Source organism: Electrophorus electricus, chromosome 11 (genome assembly GCF_013358815.1).
Source record: "Electrophorus electricus isolate fEleEle1 chromosome 11, fEleEle1.pri, whole genome shotgun sequence".
NCBI classification, from domain to species: domain Eukaryota; kingdom Metazoa; phylum Chordata; class Actinopteri; order Gymnotiformes; family Gymnotidae; genus Electrophorus; species Electrophorus electricus.
This window is the reverse complement of record NC_049545.1, coordinates 2,687,780-2,713,327: the sequence shown is the minus strand read 5'-3', so window position 1 is coordinate 2,713,327 and position 25,548 is coordinate 2,687,780. Positions and strand designations below refer to the sequence as shown.

General features: G+C 42.8%; 1 protein-coding gene across 2 annotated transcripts in view; it reads left to right on the top strand.

The window, feature by feature from the left end:
- khdrbs2 (KH domain containing, RNA binding, signal transduction associated 2) overlaps positions 1 to 25,548 on the top strand; it is a 56,082-nt gene that overhangs the window by 7,616 nt on the left and 22,918 nt on the right. For both annotated transcript variants that reach the window (XM_035531727.1, XM_027000451.2), the window contains exons 2-4: positions 5,259 to 5,386; positions 16,160 to 16,276; positions 19,807 to 19,953. In XM_035531727.1, coding sequence (XP_035387620.1) covers positions 5,259 to 5,386; positions 16,160 to 16,276; positions 19,807 to 19,953 — 392 coding nt within the window. The remainder of the gene's footprint in view (positions 1 to 5,258; positions 5,387 to 16,159; positions 16,277 to 19,806; positions 19,954 to 25,548) is intronic.

Sequence of the window (25,548 nt, the reverse complement as noted above, 5' to 3'; positions counted from 1 at the left end):
TGTTCCATTTCAGTTTAACCTGTTTCAGTTTAACATGTCAACACACCACAAGTCTCATGAACAGGACATTTAGGTTGTGTTTATACTTGTAGTTCGGTTCCGTTTGTCCGGAACAAACAAGACAGTGAGTTACATTTTAGTCCCGGTTTGCTTAGCGTTCACACACAAATTTACAAATAGCTTTCCAATTAGCTGTGGTTTGATTCAAACGACCCCGGGTGCAATTGCTCTGTTAGTGGGCTTCGTTAGTGTGAACGCTTCCTTTCGAACTCTGGGTGCGCACCAGTTAAGCGAACGGACTCCTGGGCAGTCTCGGTCAGTTTCTAGAATTCTGGTGCGGTTCGTTTGAAGTCTGAACACAAAACGAACCGAACACGGGACGTGATATCACAAGATGCGATACTAAAATCGCCGCGACAGAACAGTGCATCGAAAGTAAAAAAAAAAAGAAAAAGAAAAAAAAAGGAGTTTGCCGTTACAGTTTGCAAGAGGCATCGGAAATGTATGTCGTCTTCTCTCTGCAGCGTACCCTTTTGGGTGCTTGCAGCGGAGGAATTTCTGGCGCTGTTTTGAAGCGTTTATCCATTTTACCACCTCTTGCTGTTTCCAGATGGTAGAAATACCACCAGATATGCACAACTCCGATAAGTGCATTAAGCCCATAGACTGCGTGCGTCATACGTTATTTTTAAAATACACTTATTTTGGTTCGATTGCAAATTTACAAGTGTGAACCGCTAAGCAAACAAGCGCAAAAATCTATCGGTGTATAATTTTCTTGTTTGGTCCGGACCAAGGGAACCGAACTACAAGTATGAACACATCCTAAATATCATGTTCATGAGACTTGTGGTGTGTTGACATGTTAAACTGCAACAGGTTAAACTGAAATGTAACATGCTTAAATTGTGCTGTTTATGGGTCTTCAGTGTGTGTGTGTGTGGCAGTTGCCAATTTACACTTTACTGTCAAAGAAAAGGGAAACGTGAAATATGGAATATTATCACTGATGATATCAAACAGTCTACCACAGCGCCCCCTCTGCTACAGTCCTCTGAGACTCCTGTCCTACTCCATCCACATGTTTGCTTGGAGCTAATGCATCAGGCTGAAATGCTGTCTGCGTCTAGAGCATCACACACACACACACACACACACACACACACACACGCACAATTTCTGCTGTCCAGTACTGGGTGTAAAAGGCCCCAGGCAAAGGTTCAATTAAGGAACCTTATTACGATCACGAGAGCTATTACTCTTTTGGAGAAGAAGGAGCGCTAATGAAAAGCACAGGAATGTGATCTGTGGGTATTTTTGGTTTATCTCAGAGATACAGAGTGTGTGTGTGTGTGTGGGGGGGGGGGGGGGGGGGGGGGGTGTTGGAAGAGCAAGATCCATACATTGCTCTTTTAATTTCTAGCTTCATGTGAGCAGTAGTGTATTCTCTTGTAACAGAAATTCAGAATTTTTTTTTACTCTCTTGACTTAATTAGCGTCACTCGGTGGCATAACTTTGCTACGGCTCCCTGAAAGCTACCGGACCCTGCTGGGTTGACATCTGTCCACCAGTAACGTCTTAAAGCTTCATTGCTCTCTCTCCCTCTCTCTCTCTCTCTCTCTCTCTCTCTCTCTCTCTCTCTCTCTCTCTCTCTCTCTCTCTCTCTCTCTCTCTCTCTCTCTCTCTCTCTCTCTCTCTCCGGGCGCAGACAAGGAGCTGTACTGCCTGTGCCGACAAAGATTTATTCTAATTAGGAAGAGAATGATGAGGCGTCCTTTGTAGTATGGAGGTCAAACAGCAACATGCAATGAGTTTTCCTACCCCTTCAAAAAATCTTGAAATCATCATTACTGTGCAGCCAGGACTTATTAGTGTCTGCTAAAATTCAGTGCCAAGGCAATATGAATATTTGAACAATATTACTGTCAGCATACATGGACTTTAAAAACTGTTTTTGAAGGTCTTTTTTTTTGGCTGGGAAAAAGCGAATAGTGCTTCATCTCACATTTGAGACACCTTTTGTACGAGAACAGCACATGATTTGGTATGGTTCTGTGCTGAGCAGTATGTCCAGTGCAACAAGAAGTCCAAAAAGACACAAATCCCTGAGGCTCATTTAGGTTGGTGTAGTAATATTCCTCAAGCTAACACTCCACGGCAAAGACAAAATCACAGGGTGAGGAACAGGAAAAGCATGTCCAGGAAAGGTGGAGCACCTCTAATGTGTAATAAACAAACACAGCACAATCAGCTGAAAACAATATTAGTTACCATATGCATATTCATGACTTTAAAAATTGCCTTTCCCTGACATCTCAAAGAATATGTTCTCATGCCAGTTTATTTGCACATCATAGTGCTGGTTATTAAAGTGTGTACTGTACTGATTTCTAGGTCAGAATATGTCTTGGTTTTTCACCTTGAAAGTGAGATGCAGGCTAGACTTACACAGCTTGGTGAGTTTAATGTTTGGGAAGGAAGGAAGTCCGTAAATCTAGGGTGTGTCCGCCCACGCGTGTGCGTGCGTCCGTGTGTTTGCAGCTGATCCTGCAGCAGCAGAGGTCAGTGCCAGGATTCACATCAAATAAAGAACAGCACAGTGACCCTTACTAGTGCATTAAGTCAAAGTTACTAGTGAACTATAACCTGCTTTTAGTATGAAAAACATACTGTAGATTCTATCTCAAATTTTCTGCATTTTCACTGACATTTTTGTATGCTTTATGTTCTATACACTGAGTTTAGCTGAGGGATTGACTGTATACAGTGCCTTTAAGAATATTTTCTTTACCAGGCTCAGTGAATCAGTGACACAGAGGGTGCTGGCCCAGGCTACAATCCACATTTCAAAGGGTAATAATAGAAGTTGCACAGAATGTTGTAATATTCTGAAACTGAAATGATATCACAGTGGTAGCATTCAAGAGACGCCAGCCTTAATGGTCACTGCACAGGCTTTCCTACAGTTTTTGACTCCCTGACCATGCAAATACTTTTCTTTATTGCCCTTAACAACATTCTTTATACACTGCCTGACTGCTTGGTTTGGGAGTAAATGATGAAATTCCGTTTAAAAGCTCCCTTGCTCAATGTGAATCAGGGAGAAAAGAAAATGAAATCTTAAGTGCATTGATAAAGTAACATCATTACAGGTCTGCTCAGCATTGTCCAATGATGGTGTGTGAGGACAGCTGCATCGGAGCAGCACCGGACCAGGGCTCAGCACGTCAGCCGGCTAGAGGCTGCCGGTCACACGCTACTCCTGTCTCTCATTCAGGCCCCCGTCGGTCTTTTAGGGTGTTCTGGAATGACAGCGTTAATTTAAGACGCCACGAAGTTGTATTTTCACTGCCGAGGGACACAAAAGCAGGTTTACAAGCGAGGTGTCCTCAGCCACGTTTCGCCTCAGACTCTCGTAAATCGAACGCACGCTGTCCCTCATTGTTAGGTCTCACTCGCAGGCTGTCTCTCATTTTCAGCTCAGTTTGACTTCTTTTGTGCCTTCCGTTAGAGCGGGAGGGAGAGCGGAGAGAGAGAGAGAGCGAGAGAGAGAACAAGGAAGTCGGATAGCGTGTTCCAATCCAGACTGGCTCTTCGCCATGAGTGACAGACTAAAAGAGGTCCCGTCATGTTTCAAAGAGTCATCCAGTGTGGCGAGACCGAGATGCTTGCCATGTGCTGTGAGTGAAGCATTTCTAAGGATCCTCTGTGTTTTCACGCTGGGAAACCCGAGACATGGAAGTTAAAAGATCATGACTCTGCATTTATGGAAGAAGTGTGTGTCATTAGGATGTGTGTTGGGCTAGCGCGCTCTCTTGATGGCTCTGCCAGTCTATCCCGAACTAGCAGGTCTCGTTCGCCACTTCTGTCCAGGAAAATGGGACACGTATGATGTGTTTGTCATATAGTGATTAGATTCTATTTGAATTTTTATGTTCATTCATTAGTTTGTTGATTTATAGGCATCCATTTCAACTCCTTTATTAACAGCTTTCTGATACTATCTGTAAATATCAACAGTTGTGTGAATAGTTTGGGTTTTTTTCTGCCAATATTTTCATAGCTTGGTTAAGGTCACTGTCAGAATAACCCTCCGCTAACAAATGTAGGCTGCCTAGGGCACACAGATAATTGTAATAGAGGATCCCCGCTGAGAGTGTGTTTTATTGTAACTACACGTGTGGACAAAGAGCAGCCTTAGCGCTTCAGGCGAGCTGGATACTGCGCCGCTGATCTGTCACCGACGCAGGCACGGCGAGAGACCGGCTCTTTTCTGAAGGCTGAACGCAAGCATCTGGGTGGGGCTGACACACATGGAGGCCCTTCCTGCATAAATCCACACTGCATGCACAAGTGCGAGTGGTGGAGGAATGTGATTTGCAGCAGGTAGAGGATGCTGAGCGAGCTGTAGCAGAGGTGAGAAATAATGAGCTTCTCCTGCCATGCTCTTCCTTCTTCTCTCCCTCTCCCTCTCTCTCCTTCCCCCTCTTTTTTCTGTCCCTCTCCATCAGGCTCTCTTTTTACTTCTTTCTCTCCCTCCCCCTTTCTCCTTTCTCCCTCACTTTTCTTCTATTTCTCTCTCCTCCTTTGTCTCTGTTCCTCTCCCTGTCTTTTCTCTTCTTTCTCTCCTCCGCTCCCACATTTCTCTCCCTTTTTCCCAGGCTTAGGTCTCTGCTGTGTTGTTCTACAAGAGTGGCACGGGTTCATAATTCTTAATTCTGCGGAGCATTACTTTACCTGTGACGGCGGGGGAATCCCCCTAGGAAGCCCAGTGACAGCTTCATTCTTGGGCTCCTTAATGTTGTGTGTCTGCTCCATCTTCAGCTCAATTCTCCAAAGCACTGTAAAATTCCCCAACCAAGAAATGTTACTGTTTTGCACAGCAGGTTTTCAATTTGTGTCTTTCTTGCTAACAAGTGTTTAGTGGACTTAATGTGACGGGTGACATCTACAACATAATTTTAACATTTGGATACGATTAACCTTCTGCACTGGGTAATACACGTTTAAAGACCCAAGAAACAAATAGGCTGCCTCTCTGGCATCCACCTTGGGTCTTTGCTCACAGAATAGTTTGGGTGTAAAGTCTGAGAGTGCCTGCTGCACAGATAACTCAGGAAGACAAAATACTTTCCATCCGCATTATTTTGTTGAGCACGTCTCATTGTGCTCAGAGACAAATAACGGGAAAAGGCTAAGCGACTCTTTGACCCAAACTTGGAACACATCTCAAGGCTCATTGTTTATTCTGTTGCAGAAATCGAAAAATACGAAGGGGGCGAACTCAGAAAAGATGGGGAGGTGAAAAAATACTTGGATGTCATCAGTAACAAAAACATCAAGCTGTCAGAGAGAGTGCTCATTCCAGTGCAGCAGTATCCAAAGGTAAGATCTATGCCCTGCAGGGCTCTCTTATGGAAATTCTGAGAGTGGGAACAGGGAACAGTAGGGCTGCGCAATATATCACTTGTTAATTGTGATCGCAATTCTAGCTTTCGCAATACTGATATTGCAAAAGGTGTCAATTGACAAATGAGCCTTCTAATAAATCACGTTTTTATCTGTGTGCTGTGAGCCCCCTAATCAACGTCTTCTCTAGTTGTCAAGATTTACAGTGTTTTGCCAGTGACAGAATTTAACTGACAGAAAGAAATTTCCTGAAAATAATGCAGAGCCATTTTTAACCAAGTAGCCACATAATGTGATTTTAATATATTTTGAGGCACATCACATTTGCTATATGTGTATTACGATATTATCACAATGTAATTGCAGTATAATCAGAGTATAATATATTTCTTTACCATATTATGCATAAATGGGAACATTTATGATGACAGAACCCCTAAATCAGTGTTACCATCATGAAGGTGCCACGATGCTGTTGAAAGCTTGGACAATATATGTCAGGACAGTACCGATTCTCTTGTGTTCCACGTTGCACAAGCAAACCTTACACTTTTGTTTTATGGTTATGCAGATTCCTTTTGCTGTATTGTTTTCATTTGTCACGTAACAGGTCAGAACCAGACGCTGGCAGATATGAGGAGCAGAGTTTGCATTATTTACAAAAGGGTTCTCCAGAGTTGTAAACAAATAAAGGGCAGTGGCCACAGAGAAGGCATCCAGAAGATGGAGCAGGCAGCAGGGTGAACAGAGATACAGTCCAGGGTGTCTCTCCAACAGGGGTAAGATGGAGGCAGCAATCAGGTGGGAAAACAGGCCAAAACTAGAGTAACAGGCAGGGAGACAGCTCAGTACACATGAGATAATTATGGCAATGCCTCACAAGGAACATGGAGACACAGAGAGGTTTAAGTAGACAGGCCCTTGATGATGAACAGGTGACAACGGTCAGATGTCAGGAGGGGGGATCTGATGACAGTGTGCTCATTGAGTGATCTGGGTTGAGTGGCAGGGGAACTGGCAACAGGTGGATGCTGGGAGATGTAGTCCAGGCTAGGGAGCATCATCAATAATTAATATCAGATTTATTTATTTTTTTGCAAAACTTAAAATATTCAGACAGTTCTTTATCTCCCTGTGTGGACATTTGGTATGTATTCTGTTATTTTCATTATCATGTTTTTTGTTGTTGTTGTTGTTTTACTAATCTTTTAATCAGCTAGTTCCCAAGCTAACACTGGCTGAGAAATATGTTTTCCTGTACCCGTGTAGCTTTGCAATAAATGATTTGTGCAGGAAGCTAAAGAGGCAGGAAATCTTTTTATCTACCAGCACTATCAATTTTGTGTCCTATTACTGTTTGTAAGTCAGTGGAAGAGGTGGAAATCCCTCCCCCCCATGCACTTAGTGTCTACTTTACTTTTATTCACAGACCCCAGCTGAGCCATTGAAACCTATTATCAAACAAAACAGTTTGGGTTCTGGATGATTATGGTTTTTTCAAATATGTACCAATAGCTGGATTATGTTGGTTGAAGTCTTTTGAAAGGCTGCTTTGTGTGATTCATCTGAAATTGTGGTATAGTGCTAAAATATGACATAATGACTGACACTCCCACAAAGAGCTCAGTGTTGTGTGGGTGTGCCCTTTTGCAGAAATTCTGACCAGAATTCAGCTGTGTGATGTGCTGATTGGCTGTCCTGGCAGGGCTGTGTTTTCAGAACTTTCAGGAAGTGTGGAAGCAGGTTTCAGCTGTGTGTGTGTGTGTGTGTGTGTGTGTGTGTGTGTGTGTGTGTGTGTGTGTGTGTGTGTGTGTGTGTGTGCGTGATATTAATGATGATATTACAATGGACATTATTTCTGTCTAAACTAGGAGGCAGAATGCTGTTGAATAAAACATTGACCGGCATTAGCATGCAAATATTAGATCCTATGTGCTGTTCCACTGACGTTCAGGAGCTGTAGATGTATTGCAGTAAGTACATTTGAGCTATAGATGTATTGCAGTAAATACATTTGAGCTGTAGATGTATTGTAGTAAATACATTTGAGCTGTAGATGTATTGCAGTAAATACATTTGAACTGTAGATGTACTGCAGTAGGTACATTTGAGCTGTAGATGTAATGCAGCAGGTACATTTGAGCTGTAGATGTAATGCAGTAAGTACATTTGAAGTCAGCACACGGTGCAGTTATGTTACTCCCCATATGTTAAAGCTAAGTGGGTTTCTGGACAGAGAACCATGAAGAGAAGTCCTCTGCCGGACTTCAACACAAGCTCACGTCTGCCCTACTTTCTCACTGCAACTAAATACCGAATCACTGTAGTGTGTAGACATTTTACTGGATCTTGTCAAGTTGTCTGTGTGTGTGTGTAGGGACATACACACATGTACACACCTACACCCCCTCCCCCTCACACACACACAAACACAAGTTTTATACCAAGGGATTAAACTGAACAACAAGCAGGGTCTATTTCTCCTAGCCTATCTTTTTTTAACAGGGTCTGTAGTGCTGTAGTTATGGTAACAAAGTTCCCTAGTTCTTTTCCTGAAATGCAGATATCAACTGGATTGCGTTGTTCTGTAACAGGCCTCATGTGTACCACATTACGATGAGCTGGAGTTTTGTATTTCGGCAAATCACTCTACACCATAGACTGGGCTGAGAATGGGGTGATTCACTGTATCATTTCTCATCCATGCACCCACTGTTTTATTTTCACCTTAATGGCTGTTCCTCTCTTTCTGTCTACCGTACAGGAAGGGAGAGAGTCACTACTCACGTTTTGCCTAGTGACGTGTGAACTTATGGCATCATCTGTGCAGAGAGAATACTCATTCAAAGCGATGGTCATCACGGGCCTGGAGTGCACACCGGTGCTGTGGCACACATGAGCGGTTGGCGCAGGGGTCCGTGCACACTCTGTGCAGACAGCGCCGGTGGTGGGAGGGGTCTGGACATCAGCTCTGTACTGGGAGGCAGACGGTGGCAGGTGTTGAGGTGGAGAACGTGTGGTTACATGGGACACACTACAATGGCAATCAAATATCTGCCTACACAGCCACAAACATGCCGTGTCTGACTGCACTGACACGGAACAGCTGACGGTCTCCATGTGGCCGGCAGCCCAAAGGATATGGAGAGAGCAGAAAGGGTTAGGAACTAATTAGACTAAGCCAACCGTTCAAGTGGCGCGTTATACGTTTTAACTAGGTGGTTGGAGGATCAGCTGAAAAGCCGGTTTGTGTAGAGAATGATATTCATGGAATCGAGGTAGAAGTCCTCAGCCAGAGAAGCCCAGTGGCTCGTCGAGTGGCTTATCTGGGAGGGTGTAATTAATCCTCGCTGGACGACTACTCTCTGTCTGTGTGCTGGTGCTTAAATGGGCCGGTCTCCCAGGAAGAGCATCCCTGCTGCGGCTCACGCCAGGCTCGAGTTGCTCGGACTTTCTTTGATGTTCTTATTAAAGTAGGCTGACTTTAACGCGCACATTTGCATGAAGGAGTTTATGTCTTTTCATTCCTCCCTCTCTTCCACTTTGTTGTGGGCCTGTTTGTCTGTAGTCAGAGCTTGGCCCAGTTTGCACTGGCCCGAGAATAGGAGACTGTTACTGTCCCACTTTGTCAGCTCCATATTCTGATCTACATGTACTGCTAATCCACATTTTAATCTCAAGCAAGATGAAAATTAGGTGCTTCTTGATACTTATTTTTTACTTATTTATTTAAAGCCTCATTAAAAATATGTGACGTGTGGTCATTTTCTCAGAATGTGTTCTATATATTACATGTCCAGGATCCTGCGCTGAGGTAGATAACAAATAATGACTGTTTGGAACCACACAATTCAGTGGTACTTTCATTACTTTCCTACATGAATCTACACTGATGTATATGTATAATTTATATTCATGTATATGTATATATGTAAATACAGAAGATATAGCGTCCGACTCTGTGGTAATGAACATATATAAAGGCCTGGCAGGTATATCCATAGGCTTACCAAAGCAGCGCTGAGGGCAGCATTGAAAATCTGCCTTAGTGCACAGAAATCTGGTGTGCTTTTCCTGAGATTACAGTAGTCAGGGTCCGCATGTCCTGTGTCTGTTTTGTTTTCCTCAGCCTATCATCCAGAGTGATTCTATACTCAGAAAAAAATGACAATGCAATGCTTGATGGAGTGATTTGTGCTATTACTGTAGACCCCAACAATGTTTTGTGCTTTTTCTGCAAACCTCACTGAAATTAGCATTACAAATATTTTGCTGTTATTTGTGTCCATTTATGCATACCTTATTTTTGCAGATGCCTCAGCTTACCTAGAAAATAACCTCTGGGTGGTCGCGATGTGTCCAGCAAATCAAGAAGACCTTTCATCCCCTGTTTCTGCGTTTAGCCCTACTCTTCTGGCTCCACGCACATTCCATTGTAACGGCACAAAGCCACACAGAGTCCCTCTCTTGCTGTCTGTTATCTGTATGCTAATGAATAGCTCGGCGTATGATGTGTCATAACTGGGCTGGCGGGGAACAGCTAGCGGTCTCGGGGAAATATGGTCCCTGCTGGCAAGGAGCAGAGGGGAGTGGGCGAGGGTGTGCGGGGGGTGGGGTGGGGTGGGTTGTGGTGGGGGGATTGGGGGGGGGCGCCTGTGAGCACAGATACAAGCCTAGAGCATGTCTCTCCCGTGCCGATCGAAGTCAGGGTGGAGTAACGAATGGGAGTACCCTTGTTGCTATCTAGTAATATGATAGATACCGTCACCATGGAAACCCTTGTGTTAAGATTTAGAAGGAGGATTTGGAATATCCATGAAAGATTATGAGGTTTTTTTGCTGTTGTTTTTTTAACACATCAGAATATTTCTGCCAAATTGTTTTATGACCGTCTGAGGACTTGTCCCTATAGAGGATGATTCAACTTTGATCACAGGCCTTAGAAAGGAGATAACTGGGATATGTATTGGGAAATTGAGATCTACAGTGTAGTTCTCTGCCTCAGCTCCATGTGGGTTGTAAATCAGCCAGGCCACCTTGCCAGCTGGTTTGAACGGGGCAAAGGAATATGTAATAGGAATTGAGCTCACCGTGTGTGTTTGCCACCTCCGGAGAAGTGCCCTCACTCATCCGGAACAGTCTGTGTCCACGTCGTCCACAGCGGTGGAGGTTTGTTTAGTTAGAGGAGACAGCCGAGCTGTCGCTCCGCTGGGGCACAGGGTAGAACCGGCAAACAGGTGTAAGGCTGCCAGCGCTGGGGGGGGGGGGGGACTACCAGCATCAGCATCTGGATCAAAGCAGCTGCTACATTTAAAGCTCCCATGTAGATGGTCACAGTTTGCAAGCTCAACATGCATCAAACCTCTCTAGCTCTCTTTAAAGGCTTCGAGACTTTTGAGCGACTGACTTAAGACCTCAGGGGACAGATTTAAGTTTGAGCAGAACTTTTTTTTGTCGTAATTGGGACGACTGTTAAGTTGAACCCCACAGATGCTCACATGGTTTATATCAGCACATAACTCACCACTCAGGAGGAGATTGGAGTGGCAGGTATTCATTGTAAGTTACAATAAAGAATTCCGATCACGATGAGATAATGCTTTCTTGTCTACATTCCTTTCTCATTAGTCTCATCCTTTGAATAAGTCGTAATGGTTATGAAATGTTCTAATGTGCCATGTATTGCTGTAAACTGCCACACTAATGCAAGGAGGAATTTCACAGACTTCCCCAAAATAGCACAATAAGTGCTTTTTTACGATAGCTGAGCAGCACTACACAACCGTTTCCGAGACATTTTGGTGAGTCGTTTCAAATGTGTTTGCCACTGTGGAACTCTAGGATTCTGCAGCCCTGCACCTGCGGAAACACGGACCAATCAAACACACAATGGCGTCTTCATGCGTTGCCCCTGCGTGTTGTCCCCGTACACTCTGGGCTTATCAGTTTTCGGTTATTGTGACCTTAACATGGAGGTTTCAACGAGTCCTGTGTACCAGGCTAATCCTATTGTTGTCTTACTGCAGAAATCCTTGGTCCCAAAGGGGCACCAGGCTAGTCAAAGGTGTTTAACTCAGATAAGCCTGTGAGCAGAGCCCGGCAGCACGGCCAAAGACAGAAGCAGCATTTAAGCTGTTGTATCTTCTTTAGGAATTAGAGTGTGCGGCTGCCCAGTTCTTGGTGAGGCTGTTTATTATAACTGGGAACACAAGCTCAGATAACGGGTTATACTCACAGTATCCGGAGATGGGCTTCAGGAGAGGGCTGTGGCACGGGGCCATACTCAGGGAAGTGTACCTCTACACTTGGAGCAAGCCAGTGCCGTTCACAAAGGTCCTAATATGCCCCAAAGTTAGAGGAAACCAGCCTGCCAGGCTGTTTGCCGAACTGCAATAATTCATATAAACCAACCTGATTATCTCCAGACCTTTCTGTCAGGCAAACAGACTCGGAGGGCAGGATAGTTCTGTTTGGCTTCAGGTAGTAAAGCCCACTCTCCACAGGCACATGGGAAACGTAGGCCGGAAAAGTGCGCAGGCTGTGTCTCATCTGTATGGATAAGGGTCCTTTAAGGTGTCGGCCTCCTGACTCGGAGACGCTCTTAATGTGCTGTTTGTTTACTCAGACGCTGCGTGCCTGGCGCGCCGAGCACTGTAGCTCGGTGTGGGCACAGTAACGCACGGGACCAATCATCCCTCTCTCTCCTTCATGGACGACTGCTTCCTGCTTTACAGCTGCACTGAACACTCCCCAACGAGAATTTTTTTTTTTTTTGGAGTAATGCTTTTTGCCTGTCCTGGTCCATATCTTAAGGTCACCTGGTTTATCTGATTGCATTGTTGTGTGTAGAAATTTTCTCCGGGCTGGCGAATCTGAAGATACATATAGTACGTGTTTATATACAACATGTCATGTTGTTTGTTTAAAAAGACTTGAATAAAGTTAACTAAAAGATTTAAATTGATAGTTATGTATTAACGACTCTTACATCTGTTTATAAGTTCATTGCCAAAAACGCAGCACATAACACATAACAACTGCATCGGTCTGTTAATTTTGAGTGGTGTGCAGCGGATAGTCATTGTGCTTACATTCCCTCTTTTACACCTGAATGTCATTTTGACTGGATAAGCTGAGACGTGATTTCAGAGCATTTCAGTTTTTATTTATAAAGGGCATGAGTGCATTTCCAGCTGAGGAGCAGAAATGAGAATTTGTAATTGTCGTTCATTTGTGACCATGTCTCAGGTATGTAAGAGGAATGAGGTTGAGATGGATGTTTTAATTTCACTGCTTAATTTCATCTTCCTTAAGATTTTCTGCTTCCTCTCAAGTTCAGTGGAAAATTAGCATTGGTATGCATCCTCTTATGTTGCTGTCTCTTCTTTTTTTCTGTCACTCGCTTTTTTATCTGTCTTTTTCTCTCTCTCTCACTCTCTCGACCCCAGCTTGTTAGTTCTCTGGCCTCAGCAGGGGCTCTTCCTCCCTCCCCTTCTTAACGTTGCCACAACCTGCCACCGTCCAAGTGGCTTGGCACTGATGCGCATGCCCGTGCGTTCGCCCCATGGTCTAGCCAGGGGGTGGCAGGCGTGGGTGGGCCCCGGCAGAGACCCCACTATCAGGCGCGGCGAAGCCTCTCCAGCGGCTGGCACGGCCTGTCTCCCTCCATCTGGGGGTCTTATCTGGGCATGGCGGCAAGGCGGCCAGCTTCTCCTCTCCAGCTCGAGTAGAGGCAGAACGCCTGGCTGCTTTTTGGGAGTGTGATCAGATGAGCTTCTTGCCAACTGTGGATGGCACACAAGAAAGATCTTGGATTTGATGCTCTGACATTGGGTTTTGGTTTTGACTGAAACAGATTATCCATCTTGTTTTCTTGAAACAGATTACCCAGCATGTTTAGACCTTTTGCTGTCCTTTAAAAAATTTGGATTAGTTGGATGTTGGGACTAGTTTTAATCTTAGGCTTGACTTTATCTCATGCAAACAAAATGGAAAAAAAGAGTAGGTAACAAGAAGTAAGATGACCCCATTAACATTTTTCTTCATCGTTGTTGTTAGTGTAGATGCAGAGGAAAGACTACTGTGCTCTATAAAAATAGACCACTGTGCCAGCGTTCTTCAGTGTAGATGTATTTGTGTTTTTTCCCTCTTCTGGATGGGAAAACGCGATTCCCGCCTCCACTACATTTGTTTTTATGCACAAATATAGAAGCGCCGTTTGCATCAAGTCTGTTAGGAGTGGGACTCCAGATGAGGAAATAAAGCAGAATTGAGCAGCGGCCCTAGGAGAGCTGCAGTCCAGGATAAAGTCCAGCATACAGTCCAGCGTAAAGGACAGGTGCTTTGCCAGAGGAATGGACCACTCACGGCTGCCCGCGCTTTCTCCAAAGAAGTTAACAATACATGTGACAGTTATGGCAAGCAGAGGTTAATGAACTAGACTATACCCATTTGCGTCTCTGTGTTTTGTAACCTGCCTCTGACTGGTCAAGTGTCATACTCAATTAACTGCTTGGAAATATCCCTATTAGACAACCCATCACCTTGACGCAGTGCTAAAGAGCAACTGGCCGGAGATCTAATGTGGAAAAAATGGAAGGCACTGAGGTTCTTGTGCACTTTGGCAAGCATTTTCAGAAAAATCGATGCGTTGAGCATCAGAAAGAAATCAAGCACAGGTGAAGGTCCTGGCCACCAAGGCTCATGTGTGCAAACGCATTTGTTCAACCCAGCACGTTCCGAGCTTGGTCCAGGGCTCTATAATGAACAGAGGTATGGCCAAACTGTCTGTTTATCAATAAATCAACATCGCTCTGTTGACTCTCTCCACAGCCTGGTATGAGCCATGCATATTCACACGTGATTGGTTAGTGGCGATCTCTCCATCGCCAGGCTATGCTTGCGTCCTGCGTGGTTTCTGCCAGAGGTGCCAGGTTCCTCCTCTGGCGCAGGTCACTGTTGCGTCAGCACCTCTCCTGCACCCGCCGTCCTGCAGGGGCATGCGCGCGTCATTTCAAACCTCATTTAACAGTGAACCGCGCTGGCTAATAAAACCCAAATTGCCCACCGCGGAGCTGGAGAGCAGCTCCAGACATTCATTAGCCTAATGAAAACAGGACACTCCACTGCCGCCGCCTGGCGCGCGGCTTCACTCCGCTGCCGAGGTGGCCATCTGCTCGAGGACTCCCAGCCAGATGCAAGACCCCTGCCTGTCACAACCACCCCGCAGGACGGGGGGGCAGCTAGTTGCACGGTGCCCACCGCCCACACCCACAACCAAGTGTGCCCGTTCAGTGCAGCGCTGCACAACAGTGGAGCAGAACACGTCCCCCTCACTCACCTGGAACCACGCTAGCTCTCAGGAGCCACCAGGCCTGTGGATGTAGGGAGAGAGTGCTAGCGTTCCAACAGTTGACTGCCCCTGCGTGAAGTTTCTTGGACAGGCTAAGGGGTGGACGGCGAGCAGTCTTTGCCCATGTGTGAGGCGGGGTTCGTCAACATGTGTTATGGCCAACTGTTTCATTCTGACTGCTGTGTGTCGGCTAACCTTTGAAAATGTGTGAAGGGCAAGCTCTCTTAGCACGCTCTGCCACTCACCGCGAGCTAGCAGTACACAAGCCCAGACAGGACTCGGAAATAATAACAGACTCACTTGTACACAAAATCCATGCTGCTGAAATTGCTTAACCTTGAAGTTGCTGACTTTCCAAGATGACATTCTAGGATACTGAATGTTTTCACTTTAACACTTGCATTGGCATTTATCTTTTGTTGTTCCTTCTTAACATCTGCTAAAAATATAAATAAATGGTCAAAGGAACTCTAGAAGGGTGTGTGTTCAGAGTAATCCAGCTTTAAGTGTGTATGGAAATCTTAAAAGAATCAATCTCCTGAGCAGTGAAACATTTTAGAAGAGATTTCAGTAAAGAAACAGCAATAAATTGCAGAAAGAAAGTGAGAAGATTACCTATTCTTCACCGGAATTGAGTTAGTGGAGAAATCAATGTTTAATTAACACTTGTATTGTTCATTTGACTGTATTAAACATGTCATTTCACTGTATCGGCTGCAGAAAATCCAAGGTGATAATAGTTTGATTTCATATTGTATAGCATCCATTGAAAATCAGAAAGATTAAAGAGGCCAGTTGATAGAAGCAATGGAATGGAACAGAGGGGAAAAAGGAATGTCGAGTAATTGGTCCCAGTGACTTCTGGTCCACTGTGAGTCTGAAATGTTAGTTGTTGCCCCAAGGCAGTCACTTGATAGCTCATCATCTAGACAGTATTACTTGAATCCCCATTGGAGATAAACTCATTATGTTATGCTACATTAAAGCGTACACCTCTGGACACTCCAAGGTTCTTTATTGGCACATGCACATGTTCTAATATTTCTGTGAGCAGCGGAGACCTTTTACTTACCCCGAACATCGATTAGATGGACGACTGCCTACGATCCCTCCAGATAGAGGTGCACACATCCTCATGGAGCTTCGGAAGGTGCAAAGGCCCGGCTCTGATCAGCACTAGGCTTTTGATAGATGGACACATCAGCTATTCAGTTGATTTCTTTTCTTATTTTATACAATTCGCTTCAGTTCGGTTATTCAGGTTAAAGTGTGTCTGTGATGACCAAAAAAATAAATAAAAAAAAAAGGTCTGATTTTTTTATTATTAGCTTTGAAGTAACAGAATTGTCAAGTAGTGCGAGAGACCAATGATATTGCCTTTTTCTTCTCCATTACAGTTTAATTTTGTTGGGAAACTGCTCGGGCCCCGGGGCAATTCCATGAAAAGATTACAAGAAGAAACAGGAGCTAAGATGTCCATCCTTGGGAAGGGCTCAATGAGGGATAAAGGCAAGGTAAGAAAGCACCACTCTGCCTTTGATTCTACTGTCTGAAATGGATATGCCATTTCCACAACTAATGTAATAATATTCACTGTGAATATTCACTGTATCATTACCCTTAAAACACTGAGGTGTAAAACAACACTGTGAAATGTGACTGAGCTGTTTAGTAAAAACATAAAATAATCCAACATAAAGTACATACATTTTTATCAAAACCCACACAATTGCTCATTTGTCATGACTCAGGACGCGTCGGGGGAGAGAAGCCCGCACACAACCTCTGTCCGCTGAGTTTCTTCCTTTGCAGGATCATTTATCCTCCTGACTTGCATGCCCCTGAAACCTCGTCTGCAGGAGTCTCTGCGGTTTCAGGAGTAAGGGCCGATAGCCTGTCTGGATGTCGGCGTGTACATTAACGTTAGAGTTAGCTGTGTTTGTTTACATGCGTTAGACATACGTGGAGTATCGCCAACACTTCTGACTCACACCAGCGACACCCAGGTTCGAGCCAAATCAGCCGCCTGCCAGGAGCCTCATCCAGGATAAAGACTTATATTAACCCAAAGGGTTGAAACCAAAGAGTGACAGAGCAGAGGGCCATGTGGCTGCATCTACCAACTAAGGGGATAAAAAGAAAAAAAGAATAATTTCTTTCTCTTTCTAATCCTTTTACCAGTGCAGTGTTTTATAAAATCCGCAAAAAAAGATATTAAGCGCAAAAATCTTTTTTGATGCCACTTTACTGCTAACATTAGGGGTTGATGAAGGTGTGTGACTGAATCATTCATTTCATGTGTACACTATGTCTGTACTGGTTTTGTTGAATATTTAAGAAGGAATAAATTTGCATTGCGGATTATCTTGGATATTAAAAACAGGCCAACTGGCTCTTGTTTTAGCCCCCCTACAAATTTCCGTTGGTTTCTCCAGAGCTATTGTCTCTCGTTAATGCAGCACGTTATACGTGCCCCACCTGAAGACAGCCAATGGGGATGACTGGATCACCCATTTAACTGACCGTGGGTTATCTGGAACCTCATGGCCATGTACTCATTGTCAACAGGAGACGCGCATAGGGATTGAAGCCATTCAGGTCTAAGGAGTGTTTAATCCTGCGCAGTTTATGTGTTGTAATTCGGTTGAGTACTTCTGCACTCCCTCTATGCCTCTTCACTAGTGCCCGATTGTTTTCTGGTGGTTATACAAATATGCGTTAACGCCCGGTTGTTTGGTCAGTGTTAAAAATCCCAGTCGGGATTATCTGATTGCTTTGTGGGGTTTTGAGTTTGTTTCTCATAGCAGGTTGAGGGATAAAACACAGCATCCAAAAGCTCCAGCATGGCCTTCACTTATTCAGCACCTGATCTGGATGTTTGGACTTTCGTTTTCAGGATGCTCATGTTTCATTGCTATGAGGTAGATGGAGTTGTTGAACACTGGCCCGGTCACTCATAAAAGAGCTTTAAGCCATTCAGAGGGAGCCTCAATGGGAGCTGCAGGTCTGATGTCACCCCCCGCATGCCTGCTGCACTCACATGGCCGTCCACAGCTCAGAGCCCAAGAGCCAGAGTTTGTTCGCTTGCTTCCTAGCTGCAGTTTTGCAACAGAAACAGATTTTAGTCAAAACACGATGCATAATTGATGCATAAAGTCAGAGCAGTGCTGTTTTTATGCTTCTCTCCCTGAGCTTGACTAAGCAGTGGCAGATTCACCTGCCTGTTCACTATTTCTCCCCCGTGCCTCACGACACACTTAAGCCACTAGTTCCAAGTTGGCCTACAGCACTGGGCTGAATGAGGACAAAACTGCTCTCTTTGACATAGTTTAGACCCCTCTCTAACCACAAAATTACCCTCTTTGAAATCACTTAGGTCTCACTTCTAAGCTCTTGAGTGCTACATAAAATGCACTGAATGTGCACGGAAAAAAAAAAAAAAAAAAAAAATCACTGTTAGTGAAGTGGAGGCAGGGTTTTTATTTAATGTATTTTTTGACCAGTCATCTTCTACTGCCAGGCAGAAACTAGGCAACCAAGCACAAGAAATCATGCACGGCATGTTTGCACTACAATAAGGTTTGCTTTTGATAATTGTTATAGTCTGGCAGATGCTACTTTACGAGTGTGTCGTCTCGTAACCGAGTCTTCTGTGTTTTGTTTGGTCCCCATTCAGTCATCGAGCAACTGAGAGATTGCAGAGGTTTTTGGCATTCAATAAGGAGGAATGTGGTGGTTGGTAATCTGAGCAGCCCTGTAATAGTGCTCCAGTGCTGTGGAGCTGTCACTGCATTGTGTACCTCTCTTTCTCACTTAGAGTAACTAGAAAGGAAGAGGCACTTGTCATTATTGTCATATTTGTAGAGGGTTCTGACAGACTTACTTCAGTGCTTTCTGATACTTATCCTGGAGGACAGACTTGGCTTCTAAAACAGTAGAGTGTTTGCTTATGGGCTGACATAAAAGAAAATTTAAAGCTGTCAGGCTTGAGACACATAAACGTCATCGGACTGAAGGTTCTCCCGTCACGGAGAAGATAAAGCGCGTGCTCTTCTCATGGTTCTGCAGACGATCACTTCTTGTCTTTTTTTCTGTGAGGTAACACCCTGTGCAGCTAAAGTGTGACACAAGCACAGACACACGCAAAGAGGCATTAATATAATATACATTATATATGTTTTCCTTCTTAAACATACCAAACATGACATAACCTTCCAGAATTAAAATAGAAGAACTACCTTTTGTGCTTAGCTGAAGTAATGTTCAGCACATGGGAAGTGACCGAGTGACTGACATTTTAGCCCCAGACATGTCACTCAGGGTTAATCAGACATTTAGAGGTGATGTGGGTGTGCATCTCTGATCAAGCATCTAAGAATGCCCCCTCCACCCAAGCTCTTCATGCCCCCTCCACCCAAGCTCTTCCTGCTTCCTACACCCAAGCTCTTCATGCCCCCTCCACCCAAGCTCTTCATTCTCTCAGCAGAAGCTGCAGCCACTGGTAATCAACATGAGAAGGTAACATAGGCTGCAGTAATTACAAGCTTTCAGAGGAAGAGTTACTGACGACCTTCAGTAATCAGGGAATCGGGAAACGGAATGCCTCTCGGATGTATCCTCCCCCTTCCCATCTCCTTGGGGAGAATTTCATCGGAGAGGCGGCGACAGCAGTTTGTTTCTGCTGAATGGCTCCACTCTGACATTTTTGTTTCTGCATATAGCTGCGTGTGTCATTTTTCAGTGTTTCCTCCTCTGGCTCTGGATAACAAAGCTTTGACGTGCTGTGTTTTGGAAGGTTCGTGGCGGTTTGGGTGTTAGTAATGAGACGTAATGACTGGCCTGTTCTCCTAGCTGTGATGACTGAAAAACGGTGACGCTTTTCATCAGCAAATGCACCACAATTCAGTTTATCAAAGCAGGCACACTGCCCAGAGAGAATGTGCAGCTTCAATAGCGGGACAAATTATTTGAGTAAATGTTTGTTTGCTTTTTTCAAATCTGCCAAGCCAGATAGAACCAATCTGACCCGATTTCTTGTTTGCAGGAAGAAGAGCTAAGGAAAAGTGGAGAGGCGAAATATGCCCATTTGAGCAATGATCTCCATGTCTTAATTGAAGTCTTTGCACCACCCGGAGAGGCCTATTCCCGCATGAGCCACGCCTTGGAGGAGATTAAGAAATTCCTGGTTCCTGTAAGTTCACTTATCCTGTTTAATGCACTTCAAACTCCTGTGGAGTAATTTGTGTTGAACACGAGCACAGGCTTGTGCCAGTCGTCTGATCACCTCGCCACCTCTGGCATCATCATGTCTTCCTCCATGCTAATCGAAAAAGCGAATCATTTAGAAGGTTAAGCATGTCGTTAACTACAGGGAGGGACAGACTGAGCCAAACAGACAGACTCTACTTGGCGATGTGGAAGTTTATAGAAACATTCTGTGCCCTGTTGTCTATTACTGTTGTATTCTGGTGTTACAATCAAGTCATGTAATACATTTCTTTTTTTTTTTTACTGCATTTTTACAACTATTAGCTGTTCACAATACACTGAAGTTGCAATTTTCCTTTGTAAAACCTTTCTATACATTACAGGAATTAGGCACAGATTCAAATAGTGTAAAAAAATCTCCACCCCTCAGCACTTTTCCATCTACTGCTCTAACACGCATAATATATTCAAACGTTAATAAGCTCAGCAATGTATGAGGGGCAAAAAATCCCTGGAAGGCACTGCATCTTTCCACGGGCCTGAAGCGTTTACTAATAATTAATGTCCCTACTGTATGCGTGCTGAGTCTAGACTGTAAATATGAATACTTCTGTGTGCAGGGTTGGCCTCGGGGGAGGGGCGTTTGCAGGAAGACTCTCATGCTACTTTACCCAGTCTGCCCTGGGCTCTACAACATAGCCCTGAGGCACAGGAGCACAGCTCTGCCTCATCAGCACAGTTGTGCAGGCTTTAACACACTTATGGCTCTGTGTAGAGTACACTGTGTAGTGTACTCTCTGTAGTGTACTCTGTGTAGTGCACTCTCTGTAGTGTACTGTATCTAGTATACTCTGTGTAGTGTACTCTATCCAGTATACCCTGTGTAGTGTACACTGTGTAGTCTAGTCTGTGTAGTGTACACTGTGTAGTGTACACTGTGTAGTATACTCTGTGTAGTGTACTTTGTAGTGTACTCTATCTAGTATACTCTGTGTGGTGCACTCTCTGTAGTGTACTCTATCTAGTATACTCTGTGTAGTGCACTCTCTGTAGTGTACTCTATCTAGTATACTCTCTGTAGTGTACTCTCTGTAGTGTACTCTATCTAGTATACTCTGTGTAGTGCACTCTCTGTAGTGTACTCTATCTAGTATACTCTGTGTAGTGTACTCTCTGTAGTGTACTCTATCTAGTATACTCTGTGTAGTGCACTCTCTGTAGTGTACTCTATCTAGTATACTCTGTGTAGTGCACTCTCTGTAGTGTACTCTATCTAGTATACTCTCTGTAGTGTACTCTCTGTAGTGTACTCTATCTAGTATACTCTGTGTAGTGCACTCTCTGTAGTGTACTCTATCTAGTATACTCTGTGTAGTGCACTCTCTGTAGTGTACTCTATCTAGTATACTCTGTGTAGTGCACTCTCTGTAGTGTACTCTATCTAGTATACTCTGTAGTGTACTCTCTGTAGTGTACTCTATCTAGTATACTCTGTGTAGTGTACTCTCTGTAGTGTACTCTATCTAGTATACTCTGTGTAGTGCACTCTCTGTAGTGTACTCTATCTAGTATACTCTGTGTAGTGCACTCTCTGTAGTGTACTCTATCTAGTATACTCTGTGTGGTGCACTCTCTGTAGTGTACTCTATCTAGTATACTCTGTGTAGTGCACTCTCTGTAGTGTACTCTATCTAGTATACTCTGTGTAGTGTACTCTCTGTGGTGTACTCTATCTAGTATACTCTGTGTAGTGCACTCTCTGTAGTGTACTCTATCTAGTATACTCTGTGTAGTGCACTCTCTGTAGTGTACTCTATCTAGTATACTCTGTGTAGTGTACTCTCCTAGTGATACACCTTTGACTCTGAATGTCTTCCCAGACTTTTTTTTCTAGCCATTTTTGTCACCGAACTCTGAATTCACATTCTGCTGCTGCCAGGACCGCGAGAGCAAGTGGGTGATACAAAGGGAATATTAATCGAATTTGCATGGTAATGGGAGTTGGCAGCTGGATTTAATTAAGCAGACTGAACTCAGGTTTGGTCTAAATTAGTAAATGCAAACCACTGGTAAGTCTCAAAAAGGCCAGTGCGTAGTTTACTGAACAGTATCTTAAAAGGCTCTAGAGTTGGAAGAAAATCTTACGGGGAGATGAAGATTAACCTGCAGAAGATGAATATTAGAGATGAAGAGATGAATCTTAAACTGTAGCAAATGAAGATTAGAGATGAAGGGAAGAAGATTAACCTGCAGCAGATTGATAAAATGAGGAAAACATGAAGAAAAGAGGAACTGCCAATGATCCGAAGCCCTTCTTGTCTGTGAATCAGGGTGGTGTGGGCATGTATGGCTGTCTGTGCAACTGGCTCACTTATCTTTATTTACACGCATCTTAATGACTGAAATCCAACCACATGCCTCAAAAAAAAAAAAAAAAAAAGGAGAGAAAAGATTATGGTCTTCATCCTGCACATGCATCAGATTTCAGGAAAAGCTAGTAAAGGGTTTTTCAAGGCCTGAAATGTTGAATGCCATCCAATCGTTCACTTGGCCTGAACTCTGCTAAGCATGCATTCACTTTACAGAGAAAAGGCCTGCAGGCAAACAGAGACACAGACCAGCTGCATGCAGGCCGTATAGAGCCACACCAGGAACATGTTCGGATTCTGGACATGCGTGCCGGTCGGCGCTTTCGGGTAGTCATTGATTTCCAGAGATTTGCCACTAAACATGATTTTCATGTGTAATTTTAATGGTTATTTTATCCTCAAATTGGTGAACTACGTATAAAAAAGACTGGCGTATGGTTTAGACAGTATATAGGTGTTAATACCCTCAAATAAAAAGGTTTTGCACTTCAACCACACATTGTTCTTTTTAATACACTTATAGACTGCACTATAGTCCAGCCCACTGGATTTCAAATAAAGCAATGACTCTCTAGGACACCTGCAGACAGTCAGACTCAGTTAAGAGAACTTATCCTGGTATCATGTGAACCATATAGGAATGTTTACACTTTTTTATAGTGTTGCCTTGTTAGGTCAATAAATAATTGGGATATTAATTTAAGTTAAAATCATTAGCACATTCACAAGAAAGCTAAGAGAAGCTCTAAAGTTAATTGTACTTATGGCATTAGCATCTGAAGTGTGCTAATCGACCATGAGGACCTGAACGTTGTTGAGGCTGACTAATGCAAATAAAATCAACAGACACATAGTGCTGTTGTATTAAAATCAGCTTTATGATACACTGTACTGGTTAGTTTACTAGAGGCAAACAACCTGGCAGACCACAGAGCACCTTAGTGAGGAATAAACAGAAGAACTTACCAACATGGCTTGAAAGGATTACCACAGAATGTGAAACTAAACTGGAGATTGCTGGAAAGCCACTGGCATTCTGGGTCACCAAGTATAGATGTAAATACTTTCAAATGAACGCTGACATTCTGTTATTAACCTCCTGACCAGTGTTTCATTTAAACTTCAGTGAGCTGAAGTCCAGAGCCAAAACTACTCATAAGGCATCAACAGCATATCGCGTGAGAGTGAGTCTTACACGTGAGTCTTACACGTCAGCACTATCGACTGTAGGAGTCATTAGTAACGAAACTGACTCTTGAGACCTCACAGGGAAACCATCCAGGCACAGCAAACTTGCTATGGCGCAGTATATACCGTAACAAGCTATGAGGACAGCAAAGTCCAGACCACGATAGTACCGGATGTGATAATAACTAAGCTCTGATAATGTGGAGATTGCTTCCCACATCACCTGAGACCGCTGAGCTGTTGTAGCTACTGACTTTGTCACTTTTCACACTAAAACAACCAAATTGCAATGTATTTGCATTTTTCTCATTATAGACTATTTTTTCAGAGGGGGAACTGAGACCCAGATAGGCTAGAATTAATAGGTTCATACATGTTAAGGTCTTTAACAATGTCTTAGGTTATTTAAGTAATATAAAAGCAGAAAGAATAGAGTTAGCGTACTATTAAGTAACTTTTAATAAGGATAGTTTTAAATAAATAGTTTAGACTCTAAACTTTAAAGTATTAGAGCCTCAGTGTATTTTCATGATCAAAGTGATATATAAATAGATAAATAATTCAAATCAAGCAGTCTAATTGGAATTAATGCAGTTTATGGAAGAATGGAGGGATAGCAAAGAAAGAGGAAGAAATACTTCTACTACTTACAAGTTCAAAAGTTGAAGGAATTCGCGTAATTGCACAAACATAATGGATGGGTAAAGACAACGGAGCAATGACATGGTGAAAAACCAAGGTGATAAAAAATGACTGTACTATACATATTCAGCAGTGTGACTGCCAGTATGGCTCTCATTAAAACGTTGATCCTGGTCATATCTGTGTTAATAGTAGTGGCAGTATTAGACCCATTATTAGTATTATTAGACCTATTATTAGTTTATTAGACATATTATTATTATTATTAGACCTATTATTAGTATTATTATACATATTATTAATATTATTAGACCTATTATTAGTATTATTAGACATATAATTATTATTATTAGACCTATTATTAGTATTATTAGACATATTATTACTATTATTAGACCCATTATTAGTATTATTAGACCTATTATTAGTATTATTAGACATATTATTATTATTATTAGACCTATTATTAGTATTATTAGACATATTAATATTATTAGACCTATTATTAGTATTATTAGACCTAGTATTACTATTATTAGACCTATTATTAGTATTATTAGACATATTATTAATATTATTAGACCTATTATTAGTATTATTAGACCTATTATTAGTATTATTAGACCTAGTATTACTATTATTAGACCTATTATTAGTATTATTAGAAATATTATTAATATTATTAGACCTATTATTAGTATTATTGGACATATTATTACTATTATTAGACCTATTATTAGTATTATTAGACCTAGTATTACTATTATTAGACCTATTATTAGTATTATTAGACATATTATTACTATTAGCAGCAGTAGACACTGGGTCCATTTTCACACATGTCAACACTCAGAAAACTCAGAATCTGAATGTTTTAAAATGAAGGAAGGAAGAAATAGAAGTAAAAAAAAAAGAAAGAAAAACAAATAGATCATTTTCCTCTGACAATCATAGTCACCACAAATTCTACTAAGGGACTCACTACAATTTTAACTGAGTGATTTTCAAAGTATCACAAACTTGTACACCCTGGGCTACTCTGCAGTTTGTCTTGCTAATGGTTTTCGTTTTCATAGGGAACTCTTTCAGGGTGTTTTCAGGAGGTTTTTAAGGGGGGCTTAACCATCTTCTAAGAAGATGTAATGTAAATTCCTTTAATGTAAATTCCTCCTGTGCATTAGAATATTTATTCTGTACATCACTTTACCCAGACAAGCCCCTGTCTGTGAAGTTTATTAGCTATGCAGGAATCTAACTAAATAATGAAGAAAATTGTTGCCAATATTTTAATCAGTGTTATCAATATCATCAGTTAGTTACTCTGCATGTAACTGAGTAATAGGTACCATTTTAGATAATAATGATATATTTATCTGCAA